Raw genomic sequence first — 17,107 nt, forward strand, 5'->3', positions numbered from 1 at the left:
GCTATGCTATGAGAGTAATCCTGGGATATTTTGTTTTCAGATATTTAATGATTATCACTTAAGGTCATCAACCAATACAGATAAACCTAGCATATTTTCAGGGTTTACTGCAGCATTGTGAAATAAACTAGATATGAATTAAAATTGCTTGTACAATAAGCTAGTCTATTCTGCAAATCCTACTCTTCTGGTGATGTACATTCATGGGTTTAGAGACAGCAAAATAATAGAATTTTCATATGTGGAATCTAATGAACAAAATAAACTGATGAACAAAATAGATCCAGAGACATAGAAGCATGAAACAGACTGTCAAACCTCAGAGGAAAGCGGGGAGAGAGTGGAGGGTGGGAAGTGATCAACCAAAGAACTTGTATGCATATATGCATAATCCATGGACACAGACAATAGGTGGTAGAGGCCTAGGGTGGGGGGCAGGGGTGAGTTAGATGGGGTCAATGCGGGGGGAGGGGGACATATGTAATACTTCCAACAATAAAGATTTTTAAATTAATAATAGAATTTTCAGGTTTCCTCTATTGCAGCTCTAACATACCTTGCTTGTGCATCTATTTAATTTCTAGTATTTTAACAAACACATTTAGAGTTCAATTTTAGCTGCAAAATAACCACTCAGCCATCCAAGAGGATATCTGCATTGTTTGTACTGATTTTTCTACACAAGTTCTTGCTTTGCTTAGTTCTCCTTCCTTGTAGGTTTTCCTGAACCCCTTGTCTTGCCCCCACTGGGCACCAGATGGAATCTTCCTTGGCAGTAATCATCTCTGCATTCATTTATGTTGAGGCTTCATGGATAATTTGAGTTATGACCAACCATCATACAAATCTACACTTTGTTTCATTTTAAACACGTCCAGATTTCTAGGAAGTATTGAATCAGGCAAATTTCTTTTCTTTCCCTCTCTCATATACAAAGTTTTTTTTAAATAAGGAATTCGTTTATCTGTCATTAAAATATATTCAGAATACTGTAATTTCAATATTGTCAAAATAACAATAATCTTGAAATTTACTTAAGTTCCACATAAGAAAATGTTTAAGATCTCTCTATTTAAAGTGAAAAGCACCAAGAATTTTGATAACATGAATTTGAATGTATCTGTTCTCTAATATTAGATTTCTAAATCATCATATAATATAATGCCAACTTTATTTTTCAATTTGTTTTTATGCATAGATTTAGATGTAAAGAAATATGATAAAATTCCAAAAGTTATTATTTTGGGGTAGTAGAATTATCAGTGATTTTTATTTAGCTTTTTATGCTTTTCTGAATTTTCCAAATATCCTACAATAAGCAAATACGTATTTATTTTATTTTTTAACTTTTGTTAAGTTTTTTTTAATTTTTTTTTTATTTATTTAGAGAGAGAGAGGAAGGGAGGAGATAGAAGGAGAAACATCTATGTGAGAGCAAAACATTGATCAGCTACCTCTTGCACGCCCCCTGCTGGGGATCAAGCCAGCCACCCAGGCATGTGCCCTGACCAGGACTTAACTTTCCCCTGCACAAGAATGCCCAACTGAGCCATGCAGTCAAGGGCTAGGCGTTCATTTTAAAATCTGAAAAGGGCATCCTTAAAAAAAATTAACCTATTTTTCTTTTTATATTACATCAAGCTTAGTTGTAAAAATAGGCAAGCAAACCAACATACCTTTTGATTAAATGGGCTCGGCTGTTCACATAGTTGGAGTCAAAAGAATAGTTTTCAGTCTGCAATGGGAAAAAAATAAAAATGTTATATAGATGATTCATAAAAAGAGCCAAACTGTCCTACTTAGGGTAGGGGGGTCATTTTTCTACTGGGTAATAAGCAATGAATGAATCAGAAACCAAGGGCATAGTGGGACAACAGCCTGAGTAATGCCTATCGCCTCCTTGGGGCCCTGGGGTTTCTGTGGACACAGCCCTCACCTGCAGACCAAGATGAACTTGACACAAACATCACCTAGAATGAGGCTGGCTACTGACCATGCAACCACTCAGGGGAAGATACACAATCTTTACAGAAACTAATTGCTTCCCATTCCCTAGTGGACACAATTCTGTGCCCATCAAATTGACTGGAAGTTCAAATGTATTTTTATTAATAGTAGATAATTAACATGTTAAAATATCTATTCCATAGATATGGATATGCAGGCAAGGTAATCACTCACTATGGATTTACTAGTAAACTCTGCACTTCCCTTTGTTTTAAGATATTTAACTCAGTGCTGGTTATGCAGGGAGGCCTTCATTTTATTACAGATATAAAAACAAACAAGCATTATGACAAAAATTGGGTGAAGGGCAGTCCACAAGAGGTGGCAAAGCCTTTCATGTGAAACATGAAGTTTGCAAGCAAACCCCTGTCTCAGCTCCTATCATTAAAACACCACTGTCTAATCTGGTTACAGTGGACTGCCTAAGCACCTGCTTTACAAAAGCAAATGCAGAATACCTGCCAGATGAAAAAGATGGGAAAACAGATTATGAGCACCAGAGGTTGGGGAGATTAAAGGGAAGCAGCCTTAGAAAGTGATAATACATGGAAATATCGACAGTGATGTTACTAGTCTTAGTTAAGCTGACCTTACCCCCAACACTAAAGTACTAAGTACTACTCTCATTGAACCATTGTATAAATTGAAAAATGCTCAAACACATCTCCTCCAACCCCTTGCCATTCTAACAGAAGTCCTCATTATTCTCACCATTCCTTAGGGCTTTCTGAAATCACTTTCATTGAAAGTGCCTGGAAAAGGAAACACAATAGCTGTCTAGCTAGCAAAAAGGCAGATTCCTTTCACATGAGTACCTGCCAGACATTAACTGCTAAGCTCTTGTGCAACTTTTGATTTCAAGGAGCTCATAGTTTGGGAGAGAAGTAAACAGGACAGGTGATAGCAGATCCAACTACCACACGAGCACCAAACTACCAACAGTCAGGGTGGGGTCCTAAAATATCTAGAATAGGTGAGTATCTAGATGGGATTGGAGACTAGGTGAGAAAAAGGAAGAGACAGTATGAGAAGGAAATCCTGCCATTGTCTTGCATTCACTCAGGCATGTCTATGACTGCCACTTGCCCCTCATTTGATGATGGTCTGTCTAATATCCACTCTCATTGTTTTAGCTAGAGGATTAAAAAATCCACGTCAATGTTAACCACAAGTATCTTAGTGTGTTGGAAGGAATGACTTGGAAGAGTAAAATTCAAAAGGGTCAGTTCATTTCTAATTTGTTCATAAGAAAATGGTTGCTGAAATTGTTGCAAACATAATTACAGGAGGAGGAGGCAAACATGAAGCTGCACTGGGAATACAAAGCTGGAATTATTGCTGAAAGAGGTTACCTATCAGTCAGTCAACCAATGAGCATTTCTTGAATTAATTTCTTATACCAACATTATAAGCCAAAAATGGAATTGGGTAAAAGCACTCATCCATGACATTCAGTAAAATATATAATTTAACAAATGGAAGTCACCCAACACCCTAAAAAGCACACTGTCAAAATACCAACAGCATATTTCACAGACCTAGAATGAACTCTCCAAAATTCATCTGGAATAAAAAAAGACCCCAAATAGCTGCAGCAATCCTGAGAAAGAAGAACAAAGTAGGTGGGATCTCAATATCAGATATCAAGCTGTATTACAAAGCCACTGTTCTCAAAACAGCCTGGTACTGGCACAAGAACATACATATAGATCAATGGAATAGAATAGAGAACCCATAAATTGACCCAAACCACTATGCTCAATTAATATTTTACAAAGGAGGCAAGAACATACAATGGAGTCAAGACAGTCTCTTCAATACATGGTGTTGGGAAAATTGGATAGATACATGCAAAAAAATGAAACTAGACCACCAACTTACACCATAAACAAAAATAAACTCAAAATAGATAAAGGGCTTAAACATAAGATCGGAAACCATAAAAATACTAGAGGAATCCACAGACAGCAAAATCTCAGACATATGCCAAAACAATTTCTTCACTGATACAGCTCCTAGGGCAATGCAAACTATGGAGAAAATAAACAAATGGGACTACATCAAAATAAAAAGCTTTTGCACAGCAAAAGAAACCATCAACAAAACAACAAGAAAGCCGACTGCATGGGAGAACATATTTGCCAATGTTTACACCGATAAGGGCTTAATCTCCAACATTTACAGGGAACTCATACAACTTAACAAAAGGAAGATAAACAACCCAATCAAAAAATGGGCATTGGACCTAAATAGATACTTTTTGAAAGAAGACAGAAGGAAGGCCAAGAAGCATATGAAAACGTGCTCACTCAAAGTCACTAATCATCTGAGAGATGCAAATCAAAACGACAATGTGGTACCATCTCACACCTGTCAGAATGGCTATCATCAACAAATGACAAGTGCTGGTGAGGATGAGGAGAAAAAGGAACCCCCATGCACTGCTGGTGGGAATGCAGGCTGGTGCAGCCACTGTGGAGAACAGTATGGAGTTTCCTCAAAAAACTAAAATGGAACTCCCATTTGACCCTGTGATCCCACTTCTAGGAATATATCCCAAGAAACTAGAAACACCAATCAGAAAGGATATATTCACCCCTATGTTCATAGTGGCACAATTTACCATAGCTAAGATTTGGAAACAGCCTAAGTGCCCATCAGCAGATGAGTGAATTAAAAAACTGTAGTATATCTACACAATGGAATACTATGCTGAGGTAAAAAAGAAGGAATTCTTACCATTTGCGATAGCATAGGTGGACATGGAGAGCATTATGCTAAGTGAAATAAACCAGTCAGAGAAAGATAAATATCACATGATATCACTCATTTGTGGAATATAATGAACAACATAAACTGATGAACAAAAACAGATCCAGAGACAGCGAAACATTGATCAAACCATCAAAACTCAGAGGGAAAGTACAGGAGGGTGAGGGTAAGGGGGAGAGATCAACCAAAGGACGTGTATGCATGATTATAAGCCTAACCAATGGACACCGACAACAGGGGGTGAGGACAGAGTGGGGGGTAGGAGGTAAAGGGGCGATAAGGACACATATGTAATATCTTAATCAATAAAGAAAAAAAGAATTAATGGGGAAAATAAAAATAAAAAAGCACACTATCCAATTAAAACAGGGAATTAATTACACACTCAAGAGTTCAATTATTTAGTTTCACTGTGCAACCTTGGGAATATTACTTAATTTTGGTGTGCCTCACTTTTCTCATCTATAAAATAGGGATAATAGAACGTAAGTCTGAAGGGAAAATTCAAATGTATTTATCATGACTCTTGGTGGGAATCATGAGTCATGATATCCCTTGCTTCCTACAGATCCAAAAGCCCAAGTAGGATCAGAAATCTGACTTCACTCAGGCAATAAAAGAGTAGCATGCACAGGTTCCATCTGTCTCCAAACTTACTAAATCATTTCCTTAAGAAAGTTAATAGACACACTGATGCAAAAAAAAAAAAAAAAGGAAATCAAGAATATAATGCCTTTGCAGGGAAAGCATGAGCAATATCCCAAAATAATGTCATATTAAAAAACCAGTTTTCAAGTAGAATATTTTGCATAGCTTTGCATATGAAGACATCCAACCTCTGTACACTGGGCATCAGATATGGAATTCTGCAGAGACATGACCTCCAGGCATGGTGCCAGAACTCCACATTTGAGCAAATAAGCAAAATCCTACCAATTTTATCCCTGGTGACTCTACTACTTCTTGGTATTAGTGGAATAATATATCTCACCATGAGGATTCTCACTCACAGGCACTGAGTTAAAAGAAGAAACATATCTGTGAGGCTGCTTGATTGGAATTATGGATACAGTCTATGCAACAGAATTATTCTAATTGGCTAGACTACACTTATTCTGGCCTCATTAGTACTACAGTCCAAACAATTAAGCTAACTGGTCATAGATGGCCTACTATAGGTCTGTGTATACTTACATCAAGTGTTCTTGCTCATTCTGATTTAAGGTGTGTGTTCAAACCCAACTCCTGTGCTTTGAAAGGGTAAACTATTTTTACACTTCAGGTGACACAAAGAATGATACTCAGACTACCCTGAAGAAGGAACTCTCTTAATGAATAGTTTGCATGTCTTAAGCCAGTGGTTCTCAGACCTAGCTACACATTAGAATCAACTAGGGAATTGGAGGGGGGTATTTTTGTTTGTTTGCTGTTAAGATACTGTTGCCAAGGTCCCACTCCAACAGATTCTGAGGTAATTGGCCTAGAGTGGGGCCCAGCAATTGGTATTAAAAAAAAAAAAAAACTTCCCAGGTAATTCTAATGTACATTAAGAGTGGAGAACTGTCCTTAGCAAAGGACTAGCCATTGAATTTAACCTGATGTGGCTGTGTTTTCTAAGGCAAACCCAGCTGTTTAGAAGATGGCACCTTTTTATCATATTATCTGCCAAGCTCACCTCAGTATATGATACAGAACACAGCACAAATAAACTTTTTAAGAAATAATAAAAGAGCTTTTCTTTTTTGCACGAATGTATTGGCTCTTGGTTAGCCTTATTTAATCAAAATTTACTTGACCTTATTCCAATCCCCTCTTTAAGTATTCCAAATGGCAAATAGCATGAAACATTTGAAAGGGGAAATTTTCTCTAAATGTCACATTAATTTGACTAGAAAATGTCCCCATCTCTAATGAGACAGCCAAGTTAACACAAGAACACAGCAAAGAGACATTTGTTTCTAAAAAACCTAATTTTGACATTAAAAAATGGGTATAGAGCAAACTTTTATTTCCAGTCTCAGTGGTAAATAAGTCAATTCCCTATCATTTAATATATTTCTCCCAAATTATTTCTCTAATTAGAATTATCCTAGGAATTCACTGAAAGCAAACTTTTCATTAGGCTTAGGTGTAATAAAATCTTGACTTTCTGAAAACCTAAAGAATAAATACTTCTGGATAGCTGAACTTTTTTTATTTTTTTACTTTTTTATTTTTATTTTTTTAATTTCTTTATTGATTAAGGTGTTACATATGTGTCCTTATTCCCCCATAACCCCCTCCTCCTATCCCCCCCCCACACATGCCCTTACCCCCCTGTTGTCTGTGTCCATTGGTTAGGCTTATATGCATGCATACAAGTCCTTTGGTTGATCCTTCCCCCTTATCCCCACCAGTCAGAGAAAGATAAATATCACATGATCTCACTCATTTATGGAATATAATGATCAACATAAACTGATGAACAAAAATAGATCCAGAGACAGAAAAACATTGATCAGACCATCAAACCTCAGAGGGAAGGTAGGGAAGGATAGCTGAACTTTTAAGATAACTTAGGGCTTTTCCCTATAAGGACTAAAACCATTAAAACCCTAAGCATTCTGCCTTATTCTAAAGTGTATCACATAGTTGCTTATTACTTATTTAGGAAGATCTATCTGAACATAAATCTTTATAGCATGCATGTTTTGGCCATATACTCATTGACCCCAAAGTGCTGTGTTTTTAAAATGTTGCCTTTAATTTTTAACATGTCCCCAACCAATCTATTATCTAACAATCAGTATTGTTACTCCTCAGTGCTATTAGTATATTCAAAACTGCTTCTCTTCCATTTCGAGTTTGATACTTCTATCTACTGTGTTCTTTGAATCTATTTTACCTAATAATAGACAAACATGTAAATTGACCACGCCTCCCCTATGCCACCAGCCTATCAGGAGTGATATTCAAATTAACCCAACAATGATGGTGGTTAATTTGCATACACAGGCGCAAGTGACGGGGCGGGATGCTTGAGTCATCGCCATAGTGACAACGCAGGCGTTCTGCCCCACCCCCAGTCTCTCAGGGCCTCTGGGCAGCGTGGGAAGGTGGTGTCGGAGCAGAAAGAGGCAGCTCCCAGAGCAGAAAGAGGTGGCTCTGGGGACTGAGCAGAAAGGGGCAGGGCCGGAGTGGAAAGACGGTGCCGGCAGCCAGGGAAAGGAAAGCCCATTCTAGCACGAATCTTCGTGCATCGGGCTTCTAGTATTATTATATTTGTTAGATTACTTTAGAAAATAAAAGATAAGTTCTGGGTAGAAAGTTGAGATGTTGTTATTCCAAGAGGGAAATTACATGATCTTTAATATAGAAACTTTTGTGTAATATTTGGGGTTTTGTTGTGTTTGTTTTTTTGTTTGTTTTTTTCCACCTAAGAAGTCTTTTTTGCTTGCTACTTTCTATTTCCAGCTCCCTTCTGGATATATGAGGCTTCTAGTGAAATATTTTGGTGGGTGGTATGTTATTATGTTGCTATGTTAATAAATCTGACACATCAGAATTCAAATACTTTCACTTTGTCAGGCCCCCAAGGTACCAGAATGCCCTACTTTAATTGTCATTTTGCCTTACTTTTACAGCTCACTGAATTGTGCCCTAGTTTTTGGAAGAGTGACTGTGACTCTCTCAGAATCACATTTATCACCAGGAGAGACTTCAACCCTAAGGAGAAAGAAGCCCAATAAATGCAGATATTCAGGACTAGAATCTTTGCCCCGTGGCACAAATCCCCAGGTCACTACACATAGCCTTAAATAAATTACTTATCCCTCTTGAGGACTTAATTTATCCATCTATAAAATGAATAACCCAAGTTATGTCAATGCTCCCTTCAAGCTCCAAAAGTTCTAGGATTCTAAAACAAAATGGCTCTTATTAATTCATTCATTTGTCCATACAATAAGCATGCACTGAACGCTGAAGATGAAAAAGAAAGACATAGGCTGCACCAAAAGGAAGTCACAAACTAATGAACCTCTTATCAGAGTTGCTTAAAATGTCAGCCATTCAGAAAACCATGAAAAATAAACACACACACACACACACACACACACACAGATTGGCACATACTACGTACTTGCAGATACATACATATAGTAGTAATTGTACACAAGCTATTACAATGCAACTTTGAGAATTACACTACTATTTTATAGAGCTAAATAACACCCTAATAGCTGGATGAGGTTAGGTGACTCACATAGGAGGATTTGGCCTTTATATTTGTTATACATACAAACCCACATTACAAATACAGGAAACCTCCCTCTCCTATCAAATGGGCTATAAAATTATTGAAGTTCTTAAATGTAGCTTGTGTATGTTTCTTCAGCTCCATTCCCACAGTCTTCATCACCTTGTGCCATTTTCTTCATCTGTATTTGCCTTTGCTCTAGCAGTGGTCGGCAAACTCATTAGTCAACAGAGCCAAATATCAACAGTACGATTGAAATTTCTTTTGAGAGCCAAATTTTTTAAACTTAAACTTTTTCTAACGCCACTTCTTCAAAATAGACGCCCCCAGGCCATGGTAGTTTGTTGAAGAGCCACACTCAAGGGGCCAAAGAGCCGTATGTGGCTCACGAGCTGCAGTTTGCCGGCCACGGCTCTAGCCCATTCTGCAAAATGTTTCAGAAAGTATCCATTCGGCATAGTCTTCTATAGTTATAATTTGTTGCCTGCCCTCACTCCCAATTATTACCTTATAAATACACAGTAGTCTGGATATAACTGCTAGGGATAAAATGACACAGGTGCTTTCTGCTCATCTAAATCCATCAGTTCTGCCACATCTCTGGGGATGGCAGTAGTGACACAAGATAGTGTTTCCAAACCAGAGTACATAAAATTTCTGTGAAAAGATAAGGCTTTGTCAGATTGGAGACTTTTGAGTCACAGATTGACAGTGCAACAGCTACTTTTCTACATGTAGAAAAGAACTCTAGGATTCCAGTGGGTTTCAGAACAGGGCTATCAATGGGAAATGCAGGCCAGGTGGTTAATATCCAACAAGTCAATTTGAGTTTCTCTCTTGGTGGCCTTTTTATCTTCACTCAAATTTCACTGACATCATTGATGTGGTCAGACTACCTAGAGGTGACAAAGGTGGCCTAGGGACCATGCTTTTCTCTACCGTCATCTTTAGGTCAATGTCAGGCCTTTAGAAGAGCAACCCAGTTGCAAATTTTACTACAAAGGCTTCCTTGACAAATCTAGCAGCTTTCAGGAATACATACAATTCAGAGACAAGGAGCTTTCTGAAAGACCAGGCTAAGCACCATACCATTAAATAGATAAGCACAGGCTTCTGAATTAGGATCTGAGACCCTTTTCTATGTTCTTTGTGGGCCATTGTACACTCTAAAATAGTCTGCTTGTAAAAAGCTCACAGAACAGAAACAAACTTATAGATACAAAGAACAAACTGATGGTTGCCAGATATGAGGAGGTTAGGGGGATGGGTGAAAAAGGTGAAGGGATTAAGAAGCATAAATTGCCAGTCATAAAAGTATTCATGGGAATGCAAAGTACAGCATAGTGAATATAGTCAAGCTTATTGTAATAATTATATATGGTGTCAGATGAGTACTAGACTTATTGGGGTGATCACTTCATAAGGTATAATCACCATGTTATACATCTGAAACTAGTATAATATTATATGTCAACTATAAATTTAAAAATAAATTAAAAAATAAAAAGAGTAAAACATAATCTAGGTTGTTTTTAAAAATTGTAATATATATCAAAAAGATATTCATCTAAAAGTTTTTAAATTGTGTTTTTTGTGTCCTCTTTAAGAAATCTGGCACTACCCAAAGGTAGTAAAGATATTCTCCTAGAAACTTCATAGTTTTTCCTTTAAATTTAGATCTACAATCCATCACAAATTATTTTTGTGAATGGGATGAAGTAGTGGTTGAGCTTTTTTTCATTCCATATCCAGTTGTTGCAGAAGTACTTGTTTAAAAAAGACCTTCCTGTTCCCCCATTAAATTACTTGGCATCCTTGCTACTCATATTTAATTGTGAAGCAATAAAAAAGTGGACATGAAGTTCTCTGTGTATTGCCATAGCTTTTTTATCAACAGGCTTTGTTGTAGAGTGATTGAGTATTAAGTCAGGTTTTCAATTGGTGATTGTCCTAAGTGTCAATTCCATAGTTCTTAATTCTGGGGTTTTCTAGTTTCTCCAGAGGAAAACCCAACATCCTCTTGCCTAATAGTATAAGGCTGGTTCCAGGGGTTATTGGAAGTAGGTGGGGAAAAGAATGATAGGGGTTTCACCATTCAATATGAGTTTTCTTTTCACTTGCCAATCTTTACCTTTCCTTGTGCCTGATGAGCCATTTCCACTTTGGTTTAATTTTACCAACGAATAAAATTTTTTACGTTTCTTTGGGTTGAAGGAAAGATCAACACCCAACCATGAGGTGAGAAGTACTACCTAACTCTTAACATAATTCTAACCAATCCCCCTGTCTTTAGTCCACATTATTATTTCCACCTAATTCTTCAGCCTTTTGAAGGATCTTAAGGACTACAGAGTTTGCTTATTTTTGGTATTTTCCTTTGCACTTCCTTCACCCTGCAAAGTTCTTGCCATTCTAATGTGTTTTCAGATATTACGTAGTTGTTTTACACATGTCTCCTAATTTCATTGAAGACAAATTCCTATTTAATAAAAAGTTCTCAGGAACAAGTTGATGCCTAATCTGTACACAGATGCAAAATAAACAAGACCTCAGTGTGGGTAAAAGTAGCTTAAGAGTAAATAAAATTATGAATCCAATCATTTGAGTAACACTTTCTCAACCCACATAAACAAAATTCAACCTGTGAAGTAAATAACTATCAACCACATTTGCCAGTGAAACAAACCCTGGAGTCCAATGTATATCTCCAAATATGTACCTACAAGACATTAAAGCTATTTTGCAGGTACAGAGTACAGAGTACCTTTTATCCCCAAATATCAAAGTACTTTACAAACATGTGCCAACAGTTATTCCCCCCTTAAACAGCCAAGAAAATAAACACACAAGTTAAGTGCTACAGCAATATTAAATACTCACTCAGCTAGAACATGTCACAAAAATGAAAACAACAAGCAAAATCCCCAGGAGCACTATTCTTGGCATTAGATACTACTGAAATGGAAAGCAAACACAAGATGGTAACGACAGTGAAGTAATTACCCTGCTTCATACCTATTTTTCTTAGAATGACTTTCTTGGCTACTTTCAGTGAATGGGCCAGGAGAGTATAATCTAGCATTTAGACAAAGATAAATTTGGCACACACTAACTGAAGATAGTTCTCCAAATCTAGATGGAGAGCCCTATTGCATAGCTCAAGAGATCCAGGAATGAGGTACTTTCTTCCCGGGAACCTTGGTGACAATTTCAATTTTCCTTTAGAAACATTGGCAACCATTACAAGATGACCTAAGATGACTAGTGATGACTTATGGGGTATCTCCTGTTTCAGAAGCTATGATTTGGTAAAACTGGTCCAACTGACAATAAGAAACTAATATAAGACCTTCCACAAGCAATGGCACAAGGAATCACAGTAGGAACTCTTCTAAGTCCAGCCAATCTATTAGCCACCCCTAGCTCAGAGAAGGCCTAGAACTCTCAGAACCTGAGCTGTCCCATTCTTTTCCATTAAATTTTATTTTATTGGTTCTTTGATTATCTGCTACTTAGCAGTTATGTAGCCCTGACTGCCTTCAGAGTGCAATTCATATTGAGTAAGCCTTGTCAGTTTAAAAGACTTTCAAAATATTTGGAGGGAAACTAGCAGGTAGCCCTGTTCCTATGGACAAAAATAATCCAGTCCCAATCCTAATTTCATTATTTGTGCTATACATCACTTAAAACCCAGTTGCCTCCACAAACAGCCTTTGGCATACCATTCTAAATTCATTTCCCTTATACCAGCTCATTGTTCAAGCTGGTAATATGTGACCATACCAACAAAAACAAATAACGTTACCATCTTAGAAATACTGAATGTGTTAGACTATAATATTTATGTTTCTACTTAGATACAATATAATAGGTCATTTTACTGTTTGTGGTCAATGAAATCCTCCATAGTTCTCTTTTGGCTCAGCTATTATGATTAACTAGCTTTCCCGTTGCAGGAAAATTCCTGCAATGGGATTTCCTGCTGCACTTTACCCCGCCTCCGCCCCGCCCTTGTCACCGGCCCCGCCTTCTACTCCAGCCCGCCTTTGTTTCCCTTCGGCCCTGGCCCCGCCTCCGCTCCGCCCTTGCCGCCGGCCCCGCCTTCTCCTCCAGCCCGCCAGCGTTTCCCTTCGCCCCCGGCCCTGCCTCCGCTCCGCCCTTGTCACCGGCCCCGCCTTCTCCTCCAGCCCGCCCGCGTTTCCCTTCGGCCCCGGCCCCGCCTCCGCTCCGCCCTTGCCGCCGGCCCCGCCTTCTCCTCCAGCCCGCCTTCGTTTCCCTTCGCCCCCCGGCCCTGACTTCGCTCCTCCCTTCTCCTCCCCCCGCCCCCCTGGCTTGCTTGCTTCTTCGAAGCTTTACTCCCCTTTGCAGCTCTTGGCTTCTTTCCACACTGTCTTGATATGCAAATTAGCCGCCATCTTTGTTGGGGCAATTTGCATACTCGTCCTGATTGGTTGGTGGGCGTGGCTTGGCTGGTGGGCGTGGCTTGGGTGTAGCGAAGGTGCGGTCAATTTGCATATTTGTCTATTATTAGATTAGATGCCATGGCAAACAGAGGGTGGGGGTGTTTCAGTTCATCATTGCAATTCACAAAGTCAAGGATGTGCACACACAGCATCCTTTTATATTTACTGTCACAAAAATATAAATATAAACATTATTCATTTCTGATCTTTTAAGTACTAATTTCCAATTAATGAGGCATAATAAATATTTTTCAAAATCAAACTTTGGTTGCTTAACATTGGCAACTCTCTAATTATGACTATAGTCTAAACAAAGAGCATTTGGTTCTGTTGAAATTATTAAGCACTGGAGGAAATCCATAGTAGACTTCAGTTTCTTGCAACTTAAATGATCATTGCAGCAAATCAGTGTCAGAGGCAAGATAAAGTTACTCTTTAGCCTCACTTCATGAACCACAAATAAGAAGATGATCCAAGAAAGGAAGAGGACTCAAGGAAATAATGAAAATGTATACTCGTTCTCTAAAAACCCCTACCTGTCCTCCCAAATCCTAATAGACCTTCTCATTTTATGTGTCAGGAGGAGGGCAGGTTAGAATTTGACCTCATTTGGGAACAGAAATAAGTCAAAGGCTATTCTGACATGAGAGTGCTGGCAACCATGCACAGTCAAGTCATAATTACACCTTGCAGAGTGACTAATATTATTGGCTTGAAATTGTCAGTGTATTACAAATCTGTTATGCAGTTGTGCAATGCACCAACAAAATAATTACTAAAGCACCTTGCATTTATATGGAACCTTTTATTAACAAAAAATAACCATAATGTGTATCAGATTATTTTACAAAGGTATCACTTGCCCCCACAACTGAAACATCATAGTCATATTGTAGTGGTAACAGTAAGTAAAAAAGGTTTCAGGAAAGAGAGAAATTACTAAACTTTAGAGAAACCATAAGAGAAAGGAATATTTTTACTAGTAGATGGGCAGAAAACAAACATCCAAGTTGGAAAGTGGGGCTGAATGTAGCTTGCTACATGTTCTCCAGAGCTCATGGCACAGAGTTTTGCTTCTCCTCCAGCCAGCAAGAATTCTGTGAGGTACTTATTGCCTGCAATGGAGTAGGAGCCTCCTGTTTATATCATCCTGAAAAATGACTTAGCATTTGGAAATGCACACAATACACAAAAACTTATCATTTTTCTTGCTTATATTTTTGCCTTTAACCAACATTACCTACTTAATCCTTCTGCTGCCATTAATAAATATTATTAAGCCCATTAAAACAGGACAGAACAGGTTAAGAGACGTGGCCTCTAATAGAGAAAAGCAGTATTGCATCTGCAGCTGGAATTCAAGATTTCTCATTCTGGGTCCTGCATTCACACCACTAGGCCACACCTCATTAGGATTCTGGAAAATGCAATAAAATAGAAGTAATTAGGACTGGCTGACTGGGTGTACTATTTGGGAGGGAAAAAATACCCTAGCCTGCTTAAACGTGACAGGTTCAAGGGCAATGAACACAACTAGAACAATTTTCTCCTGCAGGAAGATTAAGAAATAATGAAGGGGAACACCTCACTCTCCTTCTAACATAAGACTCCCAGCAGTAAAAACCAGGAACAATTCCAAACTTAACTGTCAAAAAAATTTAATGCTGTCAGGAACATAACACTGTACTGTGTCAGGCAGTCATACCTTCAATCTGTGTAGTTGAGTTCTACCTTCCTTTCCCAATATTGTTCTCAGTTTCCTCTCTCTTCAGCTTTCTCCTGGTAAGTCTCTCAAATACTCTTAGACACCTCTTTCTCCATTCACTCTTACATATACCCACACCCTTCTATCAAAGGAAACTTGCACACTCACTCCTCATCCTGGTCTGCTCAATATTGTGTCAACATGATAAAAAATAAAAATATTTTGTTTGGGGTTAACCCAGTACAAACAGGTGTAGGCAGTCATGTCTTAATTCACACACACACACACACACACACACACACACACACACACACACGAATACATATACATTATATATATAATTTTTGTATCTTTGTGTCTTGTTATTTAAAAATGCTTTTTCCTGGTAGACACAGGAAAAGTGTCTACTTTTAGGGCTAAGTCACCCTGTGATTATTTTGGCAAGATGGCTATAAACTTAGAAAAGATCATAGAACAGTCAAAGAAAAGTCCTAGAAAGGCTCCCAATACAGAGCCTTCAAGGTGAAAATAGAAAAAGTTCTTGTTAGCCATGTGACTTTGCAGAAACCACTGAACCTCAATTTTCTAATCTATAAAATGGAAATAATATCTGTCCTAAGTAGCTTACTTAATTATTATTAGAATCAAATAAAACAATATAGGTGCAGGTGCTTTCTAAAACTATGTATTACTAGACAAATGACAAGTCTTCTGATTATCACATCACAAACTTGATTTATCTTGAATACTTATTTATATCTCTAACTAAACAAAATTCCTATTGAAAATTATGAATATTTTTCCTTCTAAGATTTCCAAGTACTATTTTTTAAATCTCATTCTCCCCCTATCTGTCTTTTCAGGAAAAGAAATAATAGAGGAAAACTAAGATGGTGGCATAGGTAAACACCTGTACGTGCTGCCTCTCACAACCAAACCAAAAGTACAACTAAAAGACAAAATGAATATCACCCAGAACCACGGGAAAGCTGGCTGAGTAGAAGTTCTACAACTGGAAGGAAAGAAAAAAGCGCATTGAGACTGGGTAGGAGGTGCAGAGGCGTGGAAGAGCAGAGATACGGAGCCTCGTGAATCGGGCTGGCAACTGGGTGTGCTGTTTTTTTCATTTGGAAGGGAGATACAAGCTCCCAACTGCTCTGAACTCCAGTTTCTGGAGAGACTCTGGGGACCCAGACTCCTACGGGGAGAAACTGGACTGTCTGGCATTGGGTCAGAAAGCAAGGGTGACTTTCTCACAGAGGTGCTCACAGGGATCATTGTTACTGCATGGGGGTGGGGACCTCGGAGACACAGAGAGGCTGAGACACAGAGACCGGCTGACTGGCAGCCATTGCTCTTTGCTCTGCCCTGGTGATTCCCTGAGACTCCACCCCACCCAATTCACAATACCACCCAGCTGTGAGCAGTGGCTTTTGCATATGAATGGCCTGTCCTTTCACAGCCTAACCTAACAAACTGTAGTCAAAGAGCTCCAAAACTTCCAAACCCCAAACAAAGAGGAGAAATCTGCAGATCTCCCTATAGCTCCTGCTGGGTGACCTTAGGCAGTATCTGACTTTGCACCTCCTTGGAGATCCAAGAGCCAGTGTACCTAGTGGTCAGTGGGAAATGATACCAGATTTCAACTCCTCATATCCATAAGTGACACACTCAAGAGGCAGACTCAGTGAGCACCAAAGTGCCACTGAAGCAAGTCCTGCCCCTTAAGGGTGTCTCCAGCACAGCAGTTCTTCCATTATAGACACAGTGGGTCCTCACAGCCAATTGACCTGGAGGTCAATTCCTCCCAGTGATACCAACAGCAATCAAGGCTTAACTATAACAAGACAGTGCACACAGCCCACAAAGGGTGTCCACCTCAGGTGATTGGGAGGCTGAGCCACCAGGCCCTATAGGACACCT

General features: G+C 38.7%; 1 protein-coding gene across 3 annotated transcripts in view; it reads right to left on the reverse strand.

The window, feature by feature from the left end:
• The window catches only part of PCDH19 (protocadherin 19), a 132,786-nt gene that overhangs the window by 70,832 nt on the left and 44,847 nt on the right, over positions 1–17,107 (reverse strand). For all 3 annotated transcript variants that reach the window (XM_008156537.3, XM_008156536.3, XM_008156535.3), the window contains one exon: positions 1,677–1,735. In XM_008156537.3, the coding sequence (XP_008154759.2) occupies positions 1,677–1,735 (59 nt within the window). The remainder of the gene's footprint in view (positions 1–1,676; positions 1,736–17,107) is intronic.

This window comes from Eptesicus fuscus, chromosome 1 (assembly GCF_027574615.1).
Source record: "Eptesicus fuscus isolate TK198812 chromosome 1, DD_ASM_mEF_20220401, whole genome shotgun sequence".
NCBI lineage: Eukaryota > Metazoa > Chordata > Mammalia > Chiroptera > Vespertilionidae > Eptesicus > Eptesicus fuscus.